At 41.9% G+C, this 15,441-nt stretch overlaps 4 protein-coding genes across 4 annotated transcripts; 2 read left to right on the top strand and 2 right to left on the bottom strand.

The window, feature by feature from the left end:
- Positions 1-1,271: 1,271 nt before the first annotated feature.
- IL334_007528 (UDP-glucose 4-epimerase GalE) lies at positions 1,272-3,131 on the bottom strand (the record flags this gene model as incomplete). Its single annotated transcript, XM_062939218.1, has 7 exons — positions 1,272-1,422; positions 1,545-1,787; positions 1,889-2,029; positions 2,137-2,357; positions 2,524-2,725; positions 2,857-3,014; positions 3,096-3,131. The coding sequence occupies 7 exons, from the start codon at positions 3,129-3,131 to the stop codon at positions 1,272-1,274; spliced, it is 1,152 nt and encodes a 383-aa protein (XP_062795269.1).
- A 1,974-nt stretch (positions 3,132-5,105) lies between these two features.
- Positions 5,106-7,764, top strand: IL334_007527 (uncharacterized protein; the record flags this gene model as incomplete). Its single annotated transcript, XM_062939217.1, has 7 exons — positions 5,106-5,197; positions 5,291-5,320; positions 5,407-5,449; positions 5,524-5,550; positions 5,636-5,768; positions 5,870-6,587; positions 6,663-7,764. The coding sequence occupies 7 exons, from the start codon at positions 5,106-5,108 to the stop codon at positions 7,762-7,764; spliced, it is 2,145 nt and encodes a 714-aa protein (XP_062795268.1).
- A 1,806-nt stretch (positions 7,765-9,570) lies between these two features.
- Positions 9,571-13,367, top strand: IL334_007526 (uncharacterized protein; the record flags this gene model as incomplete). The annotated part of the gene is made up of 3 exons (XM_062939216.1): positions 9,571-9,897; positions 10,660-11,898; positions 11,958-13,367. The coding sequence occupies 3 exons, from the start codon at positions 9,571-9,573 to the stop codon at positions 13,365-13,367; spliced, it is 2,976 nt and encodes a 991-aa protein (XP_062795267.1).
- Positions 13,368-14,176: 809 nt separating this feature from the next.
- IL334_007525 (uncharacterized protein) lies at positions 14,177-15,433 on the bottom strand (the record flags this gene model as incomplete). The annotated part of the gene is made up of 4 exons (XM_062939215.1): positions 14,177-14,401; positions 14,546-14,762; positions 14,909-15,060; positions 15,200-15,433. The coding sequence occupies 4 exons, from the start codon at positions 15,431-15,433 to the stop codon at positions 14,177-14,179; spliced, it is 828 nt and encodes a 275-aa protein (XP_062795266.1).
- Between the last annotated feature and the right edge of the window lie 8 nt (positions 15,434-15,441).

Raw genomic sequence — 15,441 nt, 5'->3', positions numbered from 1 at the left:
GCAGGATGGAGGAAGTGAGAGACAAAGTCAGACCGGAAGTCTATATCTACTATGACCACAGCCACAGGGAATGATTGTTTGTTTTTTCGACTTCGAGAGAGGTCGAGGTCGTTCCAGCCTTGTGATATCTCCTGCTGAGTGTGAATGCTAGTGCTTGTACTGCTGTACTGTTGTACTGTTGAGACCTGATACTTGATGAAAAGCTGAACCTTTCACTAACATCATTGATCGAAACGATTCACGGGGTGAAAGTGAAATGGTAACAAAATGGGATAAATTACGATAAAATGATTTAGAATATAATAAACCATTTCCCAAATTCTCGCATTAATCTGTATATATAAGTTCACCATCCCACTTGCTTCTTTCTCTTTTCTTTTCTTTTCTCTTCAATCACAAGGGAGAGGGGGGATCTTCATGGGATTAACCTCCTGTGAGGATTTCCTTTTTCTCTTTTAAAGCTTCCACAATTCCCCATCAATGTCACGTTTAGCACCTTTTTTTTTTCCGAAAAGAAAAGTGTCAGCTGAAAATACCATTCTTCGGGGCCAGACAGGATGTCTTTGATTAAACTTGATCAAGCTATTCAATTAAAACAACTTTGAGGACCGATCTTGTTTACAATGTCTATGATTCAAAGTCACCTAGGAATAGCTACATTCTGTAAAACCTGTAATCTCTCATCTGTCATTTCGTATCTTTTAGTTTAACAACATCGTCTATGCACTCTATTTATCGCTACTTTCCTTATGCTAAGAGTTCATTTCACTGATTCACAATTCCTGGTTGGTTTCCTATCGTATGCTGACGTCAACCCAACTTCAACATGAAAACAGACGTCCCGCTGCAACCATGTCAATTCTACGGATAGACCACCTTGTTCAATGTATTGGGGTCCACTGCCCAAAAGGAATGTGAACGTTGCAAACAGCAGAGAAACAATTTCATATGGTGATGTTTACTAATTATACTTTTTATCAAACCGAATGAGAAACAATGTAGAGAAATAATCGGTGCAAATGGGTGGTTTAACCATCTTTTTTTTGAAAGATTTTTTGGGTATACGTGTATGTATATATATGATATATGATATTTGATATATGATGTATGATGTATGAAAGTGAAAATGGGGAAAACAAGAAACAAAAACAAAAACTGTCCATACCATGAATGATTGATTTTTACATTCCTTCCTACCTAATTATCGGTGTGATTTGAACAAATTGAAGAAGAGAGTCTTCAATCTTTCCGCTCTGTTTTGGGCCCATCAATCAAGTTGATGTCGATTTGTATCCATTAGGATGTTTCGATTGGAAATTCCATAAATCCCTACACATAGTATCCAGATCTTTATCTGCGACAAAACCTAATTCCTTTTCTGCTAATGTTGGATCGGCAGTGAGATCGGGCACATCTCCTCGTCTAAAACAAAGTTTCAAGCAGAAGTAAATCAGCTATCTTATCTCATATAGATAATTCTGGAGGTCGATAGTGGGCCATGGCCTTTCGTCCTAGCATGAAGACAGAGAGAAAACAGAACTCACCTCCTGCCTACAATCTCATATTTGTAATCGTATCCAGTAGCTTTCTTCATAGCATCGATCATATTCAGTACACTCATCCCTTTTCCTTTTCCTAAATTGAAAGCTCTGAAGGATCCATCATTTGGATCACAATTTGAGAAGATGTTCTTTTGGTCGGATGGCACTGCCAATGCTCCTAAAGCAAGAACGTGTCCATGTGCAAGATCCATTATGTGTAAGTAATCTCGAACGCATGTACCGTCTCTGTTCAGAATTCATAAATCAGCAATGCAGTTTGTTGACATCGATTGAGACGGACTCGGTGGAAGGCAGGGGAAGAGATGACAAGGGTGATATCGACTTACGGTGTGGGGAAATCAGTACCGAATATCTTTAATTCACTCTTCTCTCTGCCCACAGCCATTTGAGCTAATAAAGGTAATAAGTTTCCCGGTTTACCTCTTGGTTCTTCTCCTAGTTTACCCGATGGGTGAGCACCAGCGGGGCTAAGGTATACATCAGCTTAATGTCTCAGTGCACCGTACTCCATGCCCGGTATAACCTGGGCTCTGCAGGTCAGGAAAAAGAGATGTAAAAAAAAACGATTACTCACTTGAAATATCTGACACTGACAGCTCTTAGCTTCTCTTCGCCTTCTTTAACCTCGACGCTACACAGATCTTGGATTATGTCCTCAACCATTGCTTTTGTTCTACCGTATACTGAAGCTGGTATGACGGGTGATGATTCGGGTATAGGGATTATTTCAGGTGTACCGTAAACTGTCGCTGATGAGGAAAATACCAAGTTCTGTACATGGTATTTTGCCATTGCCTAAAATCGGAATCAGTCGGGAGTGTTAGTACTGACTATCGTATCTGACCTAACTCAATTCGCTTGAGAGACAGCGGGGGAGGTTGAGAAAGTGAGACGAGGGAAAACAGCTGGCAGGTCGATAGAAAGAGGGAACAGGATAGGTAGACTCTCCCAACACACTTACCTCGAAAAGTGTTATTGAACCAGCGACATTCACTCTGTAATATGATAGAGGGATTTCACCTGATTCTCCTACAGCTTTCAATGCAGCTAAATGAACTACTGCCCAGATCCCACCTTTATCTTGATAACTTGAAAACACTCCATCGACAGCTTCAGAGTTTCTTAAATCCACATTGTGTAATATAGGTTGAGGGGCGTCAGGTCTGGTTCAGAGTGAAATCCCAGAAAAAAACCGCAGTGATACACACAAAGTCAGTTGACCAGCTCTGTATTTCACTCGATATATTTCTGCTCGATGAGGTTTGTTGTGTTAAGAGGTAGCATAAAGACTCACCCTAGTTCGTCTCTTGCGATCTCGGCACATCTATCTAAAGCTTCTGAATAACCGTTATGACAATTATCAATTACTATAGGTTGATATAATCCTGTCAATAACAAAGACACCACAACGTGTGATCCTATATATCCCAGTCCACCCGTCACCACCACTCTCTATTTTCAGATTGAGCAATACATGCAAAAACAATGATCAGCAACGTGTACATGTATGTCTGTAACATTGTTTCGACCCACCTTTAATTTATGTGATGTTCCGTTCGATTGTGTCATTTCAACTTTATTTCGCTGTTTGTTTCGATCTTTGAAGTGTGTATGCGCTCAATGTGTTCGTGTCTAAATGCTAATGCAAGTGTGGTGCAATGATGTGATAGGCTTGAGTATATACGTATGAACAGGATAGTGAGGTTTCGATAAGAGAGATGAAAATAACACAGAAGAGAGACAGAGAGAGAGAATGAATGTCTGTGCGTCACACCGTGATGATCCGAGCACAGCTGCAGTTCCAAAATCATTTTCACCTTTTTTTTCAACTTTTTTTTTTGTTTTCCCCCATAATTATTATTATATAAAATGAACCCAAAGTGGCAGGTCCCTCTTCCCTTTCCATCATATTGTTGTTATTCCAATTCAAACTCAGTTCATATAGTTACAACATTGCTCAGCCGTATTTGAAACTGTTTAGGTTTCTGGTAGATTGTTGATCTCTTCAAATTGGCTTATCTAGGGTTGTAGACATGTATGTGGGATCGATCCGAGTGCAGATACCGTAAAAAACACCTTTGATAAGAACATTCATCACCGTTTGAGCGATGATCGCGCCTAAATCTCATAACACATGTTTTCATGCATCTTCATTCTAGCCTTGTTTTCACATTCCTCTTTGGGTTTGCTTATCATCAGGAATATGGTACAGGTTCGATTCGGATGCATGGTGACTTGGTGGTGTGAAATCATCCTCTGCTCAATATGAAAATCGTACTTGCGCAAATGAATAAATTTTCTCACTTTCTTATGATCATGAGTTGACTGCACAGTAAAAATAATCCGGGTTACAATGAACATTTACGTAATACTGCAAGCGTTGCATCTTCCAAATGATAACACTATGAGGATATAAAAAGATAGCGGTCATCTTCACTTTGGAACGGCTTTACATTTGCAAGGTCATCATTAATATATATATTCTGATTGGAAGAGAAGAAGGGAATAAGAACCTGATTGTTGCAATTGAACCTGAAGAGGGGCAACAGAGGTGTATGCTACCTTTTCAATCCATGTGCAGTAGCATTTGCACATAATGATCATTTTTGGCAATTCATTTCGGTTAAAGTAGGCAATGACACTGAGCTAGTCCCCGTGCGACCAGGCATTTTAACCATTTCATGAAGGATGTGGATGCGTTGATGATGTCCTCTCAATCGTTGATGCTGCACCCAGAAGGAGGTATGCGAGTATATACGTTGGTGGAAGTCGAAGAATGAGAGAAGGGTAGGTCGGGCCGGGGGGCGCATTGGAATGGATTGGATTGAGCTTGGCATTTTGAGATGAGATCCCATCGAAAGTTATTCAATCATCGGAATATATCAAATTGTCTCGTACATTTTAAACGAACATCATCTATCATGATCATGACATGCACACATTGTTAGGAAGTACTATCACGATGCTCGTTACATGCATGCTGATCTTGTGTATCTTGCAAGTATCTTGAATGGGGTATGTTTGTTTCGGGCTCGGCACGAATATAGGGTAAAAAAAACAACGAAAGAATTACTCGTAAAGTTGCAGTTGTAGTACTTACTTTTCTGCGTTTTGAAAACGGAAATTGTATCTTTCATTTCGTTTTCTCTGTCTCACTTTAAACGTTATATGTCTTTTTCCTTTCATCAATCTCGATTTTTTCGTCTCACCATTCTTGTGTATATTCCATCCTATCCTATCATATACAAACTGTGCTTTTAAAAGTAGTATACCATTATCAAACAATAAACCAATCCAATCAAGAAGAGAAATCGCACCAACAATAGCTGTCATTGGATAAAACGCGACGTTGTCAACCTACTCAGCGATAATACAATTTGGATTAATTCATTCGGGTTTCGATTTCGAGGTCACAGCATCAACTTCCATTATCACAAATTATTAGGCCATATATACAAATAGAGTAGAATTGGGGATTTTTTAAACGGACAATCAGCTTTAACGCTGTAACTTTTTCTCGGTGTTAAAAGGAAAGGAAACGAAATGATGATAATACCAACATGGATCGGACTTGGGATATGTGTTTTATCATCGTCAATTGTTAAAGCTGGATATCTAAGTGTGAATATGACGACGTGAGTCTTACTCCCCTTATCATCGCACACCACTATCGATCTTCGCGATTCTTTTCAAAAGGCTCAAATAGCTGATTTCATCTTTTGATGAAGAGCAACACAATGTGGTACTTCACTTGTTCAGTAAGTCATTCCTCGGTTCGGAATGTTATCACAGTGACAGGAAATGCAGGAAATTCTTTCCATACTGACTGTATGATCTCGTATAGATGGAGTGGTGATTCTGGTCCATATCATTTACTACTAACTCCTGTAAGTCTACGATAGTCCACCTGTGTATGTATGATCTGCGAACATCCTCTCATGCTGATGACGATCTCCCCCAGACCGAATTCAAACAACATGGATATAATGTATGTCCCTTTCTATTATCCATCCTTTTTGGCATTTTCCGAATACTTTCAAGGCTAAATTCCTTCTATCAAAACGATAAAATAGGTTTGGATCGAATCAATACCTGATGGAACGAATGACTATGATTTACCAATAAGATTACCTGAAGGATTACAATATATGTTGACTGTTTGGGGTTCGTCTGGTATTCGTTATGCCGCAACGACAGATGTTTTAAGTGAGTGACTCTCCTTGTAGAGATTTCCTTGCGACGGGCTCGACTTTTAGCCTCTAGGCTTTGATTTTAAGCTGATCAAGTGGATTTTGCGGTTCGATCAGCCGTTCAAGCTTCACCTAATCAGAACTCATCTTGTTTCCTGAGTGATGATGCCATCCTTAATCTCTATACATTCTCATTCAACTTGACTTCCAATTCAGGAGATTATCCACCTCAATGTTCGAATATAAGCCTGACCTGGCCCTCTTCATTGGAATCAAACGTCACTTCAGATTACGTCTCTGCGAACCAAACGACCACTCAAGCTCTATCACCAAGATCAACAGCTTTTGATGCCGATTTTGTCAATTCCGAACTCGACAGAAATATCGAATCGAATCTGAATGTGAAGACGGATTTAGACTTGGACTTGGCCTTGGAATTTCTGCAGGAGAGAGATGCAAGTTCAAGTGAACATAATGGAAATACAACTCATCCACCAACAATGTTTGGTATAATACCTTTAGGAAATTCATTTTCAATTCCAATCACATATAACACTAAATCTAAATATGCCAAATACCTACCTGATTCTTCGTTATCCGATAATCCTACGACGTACACCAGTCAAGGTGTCACACACCTCAATTGGACTGTAGATCTGGCGAAAGGAACTAGATTCATACTAGTAGCTGGTATTGGAAGTCAAGAAGAATGGGCAAGCGGTGGTTCAAGTAGTATGTTCACTGTCGGTCAAGGAAGTTCAGGTTGTATAGGAAGCGAACAAAGTGGAAATAGTGGTGCTCCCAGTGTAACTGCTTCTTCTTCAGCTCCAACAGGGTAAGCGACATGTCCTGTGCAAAACACATCATTCGAAATCCTTGTGCTAACTTTTCTCTTTGCCTTCCTCTTTAGTACTTCCGACCAAGACAATAGCCCCCCTCCTTCCGGAAGCAACAACACTATCAGAACGGTTGTAGCCAGTGTTCTCTCTGTAATCGCTACCCTCGTTCTGGTCGGATTGATATTCCTCTGCAGAAGAGCACGAAATCGACGTAGATCTCGATCAGAATTAGCAGGAGGTGGATTACACAAGAGGAATAATGGAAAGGCAATAGCTTCAGATCAATTGACAGTCAATTCCGAAACCCCTTTAGATTTAATTGAATCTAGAAACGATGGAACGGTATCGAATCCACCTAGACTTTCACCTTTAGTGTTAGACAGTAATAACGCTGGTACACATTCTTCCACTACCGCAGTATCACCAATGGAATTGTTTAATCCATTCGCAGATAATCTATCACCTGCAATTTCACCCTCGCCATCCAAACAGCCTTTCTTACCGGGACCATCGAGAGGAACCACTGTAGATGATTCAACTACAGGAACAGGTACGGGCACGGGTACATGGTCATCAACGCCAACTTCGCCTATTAGAGGCAACCCAATGACAAGAAACTCGTCTCAAGATGCCCTACTGCCAATTACGGGATTCTCAGATCATTACCGATCATCAAGCACTCCGCCGCCGCTCCCACTGAATTTCAGAGATGCGCACACGTCACGTGCTGGTCCATTACAATTACACGATAGACGATCAAGAAACTTTGACCCTATGTCAGAAGAAGGTGATGGTTTCGAAGAGGACGGAGGAGAAGAAAGTGAAATGACCGATCTGAAGAGAGATACAATAGCTTATTTAGGTGGTAATACCGGTAACCAAACCAACTCATCTTCAAGAAGAAGAGGCGGTGGCGGAGGAGGAGGACGTGGAGGAAGTTCAATAGCTTCTGCACCTAGCGGAAATACAAATACGAATACAGGTAGGAGAAGGAGATACCAAGAATCAGAACCTGAATATGTAATACATAGAGATGGAGGAAGAGTGATCCATCCACAGCAGGAAGAAGAGAATTCGAATATATTGGAGTTACCTCCTAGGTACGAAGAAGTCAATTGGGAACAAACAAGGGAAAGAGAAGATATGGAAGAGAGAGAACGACAAACTAGATGATTTCGTCATCGCCGAGAGTTGTCATATCAGGACACTGGGCACTGGACATTGATCGCAATTTAGCATAGATTCATAAAGGAAATACCAAAATATAATTAGGGATCACATTGTTTGTTTTAGATACGTTGTTGTACTGTTTATGTTTATGTTTATGTCCACGCTGTCATTGCCAAGTAATCTGTTGTTTGGTTATTCGTTTCTTAGGTTGCATCTGTCCATGCAATCTATAGCGAATGACTGATTCATGCCACATCGCCACACCACTGGTTTCTTTACAGAATTTAAAGCCCGTGAAATCCAGGACCTCGGTGAGGAACTCATTCTTTTACATGTCAGATTGGCACGCATGTCAGGTGGAATACAAAAGCTTGTCTTGCAGCATTAATTCCTCATAGTCAGTGAGATCAATTACACATGATCTCCTCTTTACCCGTGATCGTGATCAAGGGTGGGGGAATCAGTGATTGTGTGGGGGCTTCAGGATCGTTTATTGCTGACAACAATAAATATAATAATGTATTTATATCTTCCGTGTATAATCCATTCAAGCGCGGTGATATATGGCATATAATTTAAGCGATGATTTCATTTTCTGGGACTACGAGTATGGGAAAAGGATGTCGCAGGTATGGACATCTAGGTGTGAAACGAGAGAGGACGGTTATAGCCGAATTACATAGTTTTATTGTGCGTGATGTGAATGTTGTATGAGAGAGAAAAGTGGAGATGAACAAGAAATGCCGAGAAAACGGCCGTAGAAGGGTAAGAAAAAGGAAAACCCTTCTTCTTCTTCTTGCCTCTCTCGCCTCCCTCACGAGGGATGAGCAAGTCGGAGAAATGATTGCTGGTTGGACAAAAGATATCATATCACTGCAAGGTGATGTAAGGGAAGGGAAGGGGAAAAGGAAAGAGGGAAATAAGAGAAAAAAAAAAGGTCATCGTCACCACGCTTTGATGCATTTGACCCCATATCAAACCCAATACTCTTACCACATTAGCTAGTCATCCCACCGCCATACCGTCGGTCTCCGGTTCTTACTTATTGTCAGCAAGTAGTACATGGGATACGATTTGGTGGACAAACGATTTGATGAAATGATTCTTGCCCTTTGATTCATCCAGTCTCACCTCTCATTCGAATCAATCTTAGTCATCAATTATCTCATTCTCACTCCATTGTCGATTGTCGAAATAACAGTGAAGTAGATGGGGAAAAGGCCATACACCTACCCTCTAGCTCTGAATTAGCGAAAAAGGAAAAGGGTTGGTATTATCGGTCCGAACACTTTAGTCAAAAGGCCAGCCAAGACATCATCTATCATCTATCATTTGTCGAAACAAAACGTGCTGCAACACATTGAACAATCCCCGCCTCCACGCCATCAATTAACCTGTCTCTCGCATACATCATCACCAACATCAACTTCGTTATACATTGTACCGAAATCACCTCGACCGATACTGGGTTCCATTGATTCTCATCATTGATACCACCTTTCCCCCCCTTCTCTGCACATACATATCTCCGCTTGAATTCGGTGTACCGTTCAATCTCAGTCATACTTTCATAACGTTGGACAATTCGACTATATACCGGTAGCCTGAAATAACCCTATTGTCTATATTTCGTTACTCTGGATCATCAATCAGATCAAATCAAACCAAACAGATCCAATGAGAATATAGCGCAACAAGAGAACAAAAACGATTTCGTACAGCCGACCTGTGTAAACATCTTGTCCTTTTATATATATATATTCCCTCAATACTCTCAGTCTCAGTCAAAATTACAATAGCAGTTCAACCATGTTATCGTCCAGTCCAGCAGTCCCACTTTCCTCCATCAATTTCAGTGATGATAACCAACGTCGTCTATCACTTATGACCGCTTCAGGTAGAGAGATATTTACAGCTCGTGATGGTCTACCTTCACCCGAACATCTCACTCCAATCGAAGGTGTAACTCCCACTGCAAGCGAACCGGGAAGTAGATCAATCAGTCGACAAACAAGTACAGATGATTTATCTCATCATGAAGAACCTCATTATGAAAGATATAAAGAATTAGATACTACTTCTTTAAGAAAAGTTCCTAGTAGAGGTGGTATCTGGCATGAAGTTGAAGAACCAAGAGTGAGTTACATGTTCATTTCAATTTTAATTTGAATCTTCTTCTTTGGTTTTACGTGCGTCTGCAATGAATTTCAAAGTGGAATGCCAAGAAATGTGGTGTTTTCTTGGGAAGATCACTGGAGGCTTCTCATAATTGGTCATATTGTTTTCGCTTTCGACCCGTTCCAATCAAAACTTGTCTTTTTCATTTGTTCCTTGTTGTCGTGATGTAGTGAATCCAGATCCGTGATTGTTCAGAACTCTGTCTTGTGTGCAACTCCATTTTTCTTTCCCCACTTTTAATCACTCTCATCGTATGTTCCCATTCCCTGGCTCCTCGTTCCGTGTCAGAATATCGGAACCATCTCACTTTTTCATCCTTTCACCTCTGTCTCAAGTAGCGACTTTTGCGTAGTCGGCCAGGACCTCTTCATCATTCCACCTTGTCTATACATAGCTTTCTTCCATCTTCCTGCTATAATCTTGATTTGGCGGCACACTGTGACTAGCCTCGTCATTTTGCCATAATTTGGTATTCGCACAATTCATTATTCAAACGTGCCCCTCTGTGTTCAATCGTCTTATCCACCATGCGTTCGGATCACCCACAAAGCCCCAGACCAAGTAGACGTCCTCCACAGCCCAAGTGGTATTCCTGGACTGTCAGAAATCGTCCGACTCCACCTGTTCCCAAACGACATGCTTCAGATGTGTTTACCATTCATCTTGTATGCTTGCAGGTGTGCTGTTTAAATAGTGGAATACCTGCTGACCATTTCATAGGCCCCCAACGCTCCCTACTATTCATCACAAACGAGCAGTCGTTCCAGTTCTCCTCCTGTTGATAAAACAGACGTGGAACAATGGCATGCGGCTCATAAACGACCACCTATACCCTCCGGCCTCTCTTTTACCCCCGCGACTCCTGACGCACCTTCTCCTGCTCCATCTCTACCAGCTGCTCAAACCGCCCACCATCAATCCGAAGTCAACAAGCCGTATCAAGGATCCAAGACTGCACCTTCTAGTCCCCACGAATCTCCACACGCTACCCGACATGCTAAACATCACGCTGGACCTCTGCATGATCTCCGTCGATTCTTGAATCATCACATCGGGCACAATGATCACAAACAAAAACAACCTCCTGTAGGTGAACATGGGTCTATTGCCGCCCAAGCTATCCACGCCCATATGAACGAAACCCCAGGGCCATCAGTTCCTGGCTCCCCCACAACTGCAGGTGCAGCCACGCCAGGTATGCAGCGTCGAGGAAGTAGCTTTAGTGGCCTTGGTGGCGGTGCTGCTGCCACTGCTGCGCCTAGTGCTGTACCCACAGCGCAAGCGACTCCAGCGACGTCTAGACACGCGGAGCATCATGAGAAACACGGTGCCCATAGTTCTCACCTCATGGGATTCATGAGACATCATCATCGGGAAAACGAAGGGGAGAAATCTCACTCCTCTCTTGCCAGTTTCTTCGGTCATCACAACGATAAGCACAAGGAGAAGAAGACCAAGAAGGAAGGGAAAACTCCAACGGAGTCTCGAGTCACTAGTGCTGCACCCAGTAGGACTACTACTTCGACTCTTCAAATGACTCAAGCTGAACATTTACCTGCATCATCTGTTCCACCTTCCCGAGGTCATTCACCTCCTGACACTCCTAGCATCTCCACTCCCAAAAATGCTCAAGATTATCCCGGAGTTCCTCACCCTGTCGTCGCTCTCACTCATCCATCACTTCACGAAGCTACTCATGCTCACCTATCAAAGAAATACGGCAAGTGGGGTAAAGTCCTCGGTTCAGGTGCTGGTGGTACCGTCAGACTCATCAAGGCTAACTCAAAGAGCGGTGGTTCCACCTATGCTGTCAAGGAATTTAGACCTAGAAGACAAGGAGAAAGCGAAAAGGAATACCAACGAAAGGTTACCGCAGAGTTCTGTGTAGGTGTCACCTTGAGGCATATTAACGTGATTGAAACGGTTGATATCGTAAATGATCATGGTCATTTCTACGAGGTGAGTAACGATTTTTGGCTTGGTGCGGAATATCAATGCTAAATAGCGATATCTTATAGGTCATGGAATATGCCCCTTATGACCTTTTCTCCGTTGTCATGTCCGGCAAAATGGCTAGACCCGAAATTTACTGTGTCTTCCGCCAAATCATTGACGGCGTCAACTACCTTCATTCAATGGGTCTCGCTCACAGAGATTTGAAACTCGATAATTGCGTTATGACCCATGACAATGTTGTCAAGCTCATCGATTTCGGTACAGCCACTGTATTCCATTATCCTGGTAAACATCAAATTCCTGCATCTGGAGTTGTCGGTTCAGATCCTTATCTCGCGCCGGAAGTCCTCAATAAGGACGCTTATGATCCTCGACTTACCGATGTCTGGTCGGTCGCCATCATCTTTATGTGTATGATCCTTCGTCGATTCCCCTGGAAAATCCCAGATTTCAAGACCGATATGAGTTATCGACTTTACGTGAATACCCATCCTGAATTATGCACCAAACCTCCTGTACCGACTCCCGCTCCTTCCGTCATGAATGGTCATGAGGGGATCAGCAACAAAGTCGGTGGTCCACACGCATTACTCAACGATGGATCAAGTTCTTTACCTTTCCGATCAACCTCGATGGTTTCAAACGCCAGTACTGCTGTGGAGACAAAAGCCAGTCCAGAGTCCCATCATCTAGCTGGTCTAACAGAGTCTGGATCGTCCTCGGACGAAGGTACCAATTTATCTCACTTGAACATAAGGGATCCAGGAGAAGAACGACAAGATCTATCCGATACTCATTTCCCAAGAAGAAGTGATTCCATTGTATCTGTTCCTGCATCTCGATACGCCACTTCCGGCGCATTATCGGCTGCAGCTCCCAAGAGACAGGGAACATTACCTGTAGAAGGCTCAACTCGAATGGATAAACTTTCTGTCCCCGATGAAAATTCTCGAAGTGCTGCAAGAAGTAGAGCTGTGTCTAATCCTGTTTCGCCGCCTATTACACCAGGAGTAAACGAAACTCACCGAAACCCATTTGGACCAGGCAATTCGATTACTCCAGCTGTCAGAGCTGAACAACAAGCTAAACGAGAACGAGCCGCATCAATCTCCTCAACCAGGACATTCCAATCAGGTGGAGCAGAATCAATATTTAGATTATTACCTCGTGAATCAAGATCCGCAATCATGAGAATGTTAGCTGTTGAACCTTCGATCAGATGTACTCTTTCAGATTTATTAGTAGGAAGAGGTAAAGATGAAATGATGTGTTCATGTGGTTCACCCGAATGTTCAGGTTCAGTCTTCCCGCCGCCAAAAGAAATTACTGGAATGACAAATGATGAATTAGATGATGGTGATGAATGGGTAAAGAGTATAGAATGCTGTTCACATCATCCAGGCAAACCAGTTAATCACAATCATATCAAAGTCATTTCTGAAGAGAAACCAAAGAAGAAGTTATTCCACTAAAGGGAAAGAAATAGGATTTACTCATTCGGTTCTCACGGGTTGTATTCTGGATCAAATTTCTTTTTCACTGATTTGAATTATCTTACTTGTTCTCTTCATGTGGTTCATTCCCACATGCTATCTTAATTTCTTTCTTCAGTCCTTTTATCCTCACATCCATCCCGCAACCTCCATTTTTACTTTGTCACCGATTTGTAAAACAATAAGTTATTTATCAAATTTCCCCTTTCTCCAATTCACCAGAACCACAGATCCATTCAGAGTCAGACTGAAAAAGGGAGAGAAGAAGCTAAGAATATAAGAAGAAGAGAACAGATGAAAGAGATTCGAAAAGGAATGTCAGAGGTTATATTCAAAAGATTTCGCCTTTGGATATCTATTTTATGTATTCCGTGTGAAGGTGTGAAGTGTTAAATGCCAAATGTTTTATGCAAAGATACGATACTGCGTGGCCCTGCTGCCTGGGATACTTACGCCTATATTCCACCCCATGAAATGACTCCTGACGGATACTTCGCAGAGACCAGTGCCGTACAAACTGCATTCACTTTACACGTACAACTGGTTTGATTCTGAGTGATTTCTGATGGGACAGGCAGGGAGATGTCTGATTGCAGAAATGATTCTGTGAAGCGGCCTTTCCAAGCTAGACTGAATGCACAGTTGGATACGACTTTGTTCCTGGTGTAAGTGTTATGATACGTACAGTACATAGCATGAGGGGTCAAGTACGGAGTACAACGTACAACGTACAATGCATAATGATTAGAAAATACACAATGAACATGAGGATAATAATCACATTTGTTCTATTTCCTCCTTACAAGTTTGATTAAACTTACACCTTGTTTACCGTACATATCTTTTTCGCCAATTTTATCATCTTGGATGGTTATTTGATCGAAATGTTTTTTCAACATTGAAAAGAATCTTTTATCTGCGTTTCTTCTTTTTTTCCAACAAAATAGGATGTCCATTTCTTTACCTACCGGTGCGAGGTCACATAGCGTCTTTATCAATAAGGGGAATGCGGGCTATGACCATGATATCGAATCGGGATCGACATGACGGGGGGAATACAAGCGAGAAGTCAGCTTATATCTTTCATTGTTTTCCTCTATTCAAGAATCACCTTTACCCCAACTCTAAAAACAAAAACAAAAAAAGGGAAAACTCACCTCGAAGTAAACACAATCAGCAGCTAAAACCAAATCGATTTCTTCTATCGGTATATCAGAATCAGATAGATCCTCACCCCAATTTAATTCCACTGCATGAACATTCCTCCTGCCAATGACACTTGTGATGTTTGAAGTCGTCCAAGTCGGAGTCGGAATCGGAATCGGAGATGGGATATTCAGTTCAGCGTTGATCTCCATCAAATCAAGTAATATCCTAATGTCCAGAGTAATTGCAATAAGTTAATCAGCAAGGATATCCTCTCTGACGACGACGACAACGACGACGAGCAACCGTCCAATGGCAAGTCAAAGAAAAGGTAAAGACGAAAGCAGGATCGATTTGATTTCAATGATAATTACTCTTGATCCGTTACCCATACTTCTGATGAAGGATCTAATAGCCCAGCTACGATACCTACCAATCCTGTTCCAGAACCTAATTCTAATACTTTTTTATTTCTCAGAATGGTAGGATCGATACTATACCTATAAGATATGTATCTCGATAACACCTGTTTTGGAGAAAAGAATGATAGAATATGTCAGCTTATGGACCTATTTCACCGTACAAGAAATTCCTGCATTCCTGCTACATTTCGGTCTGGACAACGCGACTGATTGCCAGTTAAATACGAATGTACTGTGACTCACCTCGCCTGCTGCCCAAGCAACCCCACCACATCCCGGTCCAGCATCAATCTTCAATATGACCTTTTTTTCTAGACCTGGGATTGACACCCTTGTCTCTTCTTCTGCTACTGTTGTAGGTGGTCTCGAAGGAGCTAGAGACGCGAAAGAAGGTAAAGCCACATCGGAATTCGTAGTTGAGACTGAAGACGAACGTGAACGTGATCGAGGTGAAGCGGGGTCAGGTACTAACACCATCGTTATGA

Source organism: Kwoniella shivajii, chromosome 11 (assembly GCF_035658355.1).
Source record: "Kwoniella shivajii chromosome 11, complete sequence".
NCBI lineage: Eukaryota > Fungi > Basidiomycota > Tremellomycetes > Tremellales > Cryptococcaceae > Kwoniella > Kwoniella shivajii.
This window is presented reverse-complemented; position numbering and strand designations above follow the sequence as displayed.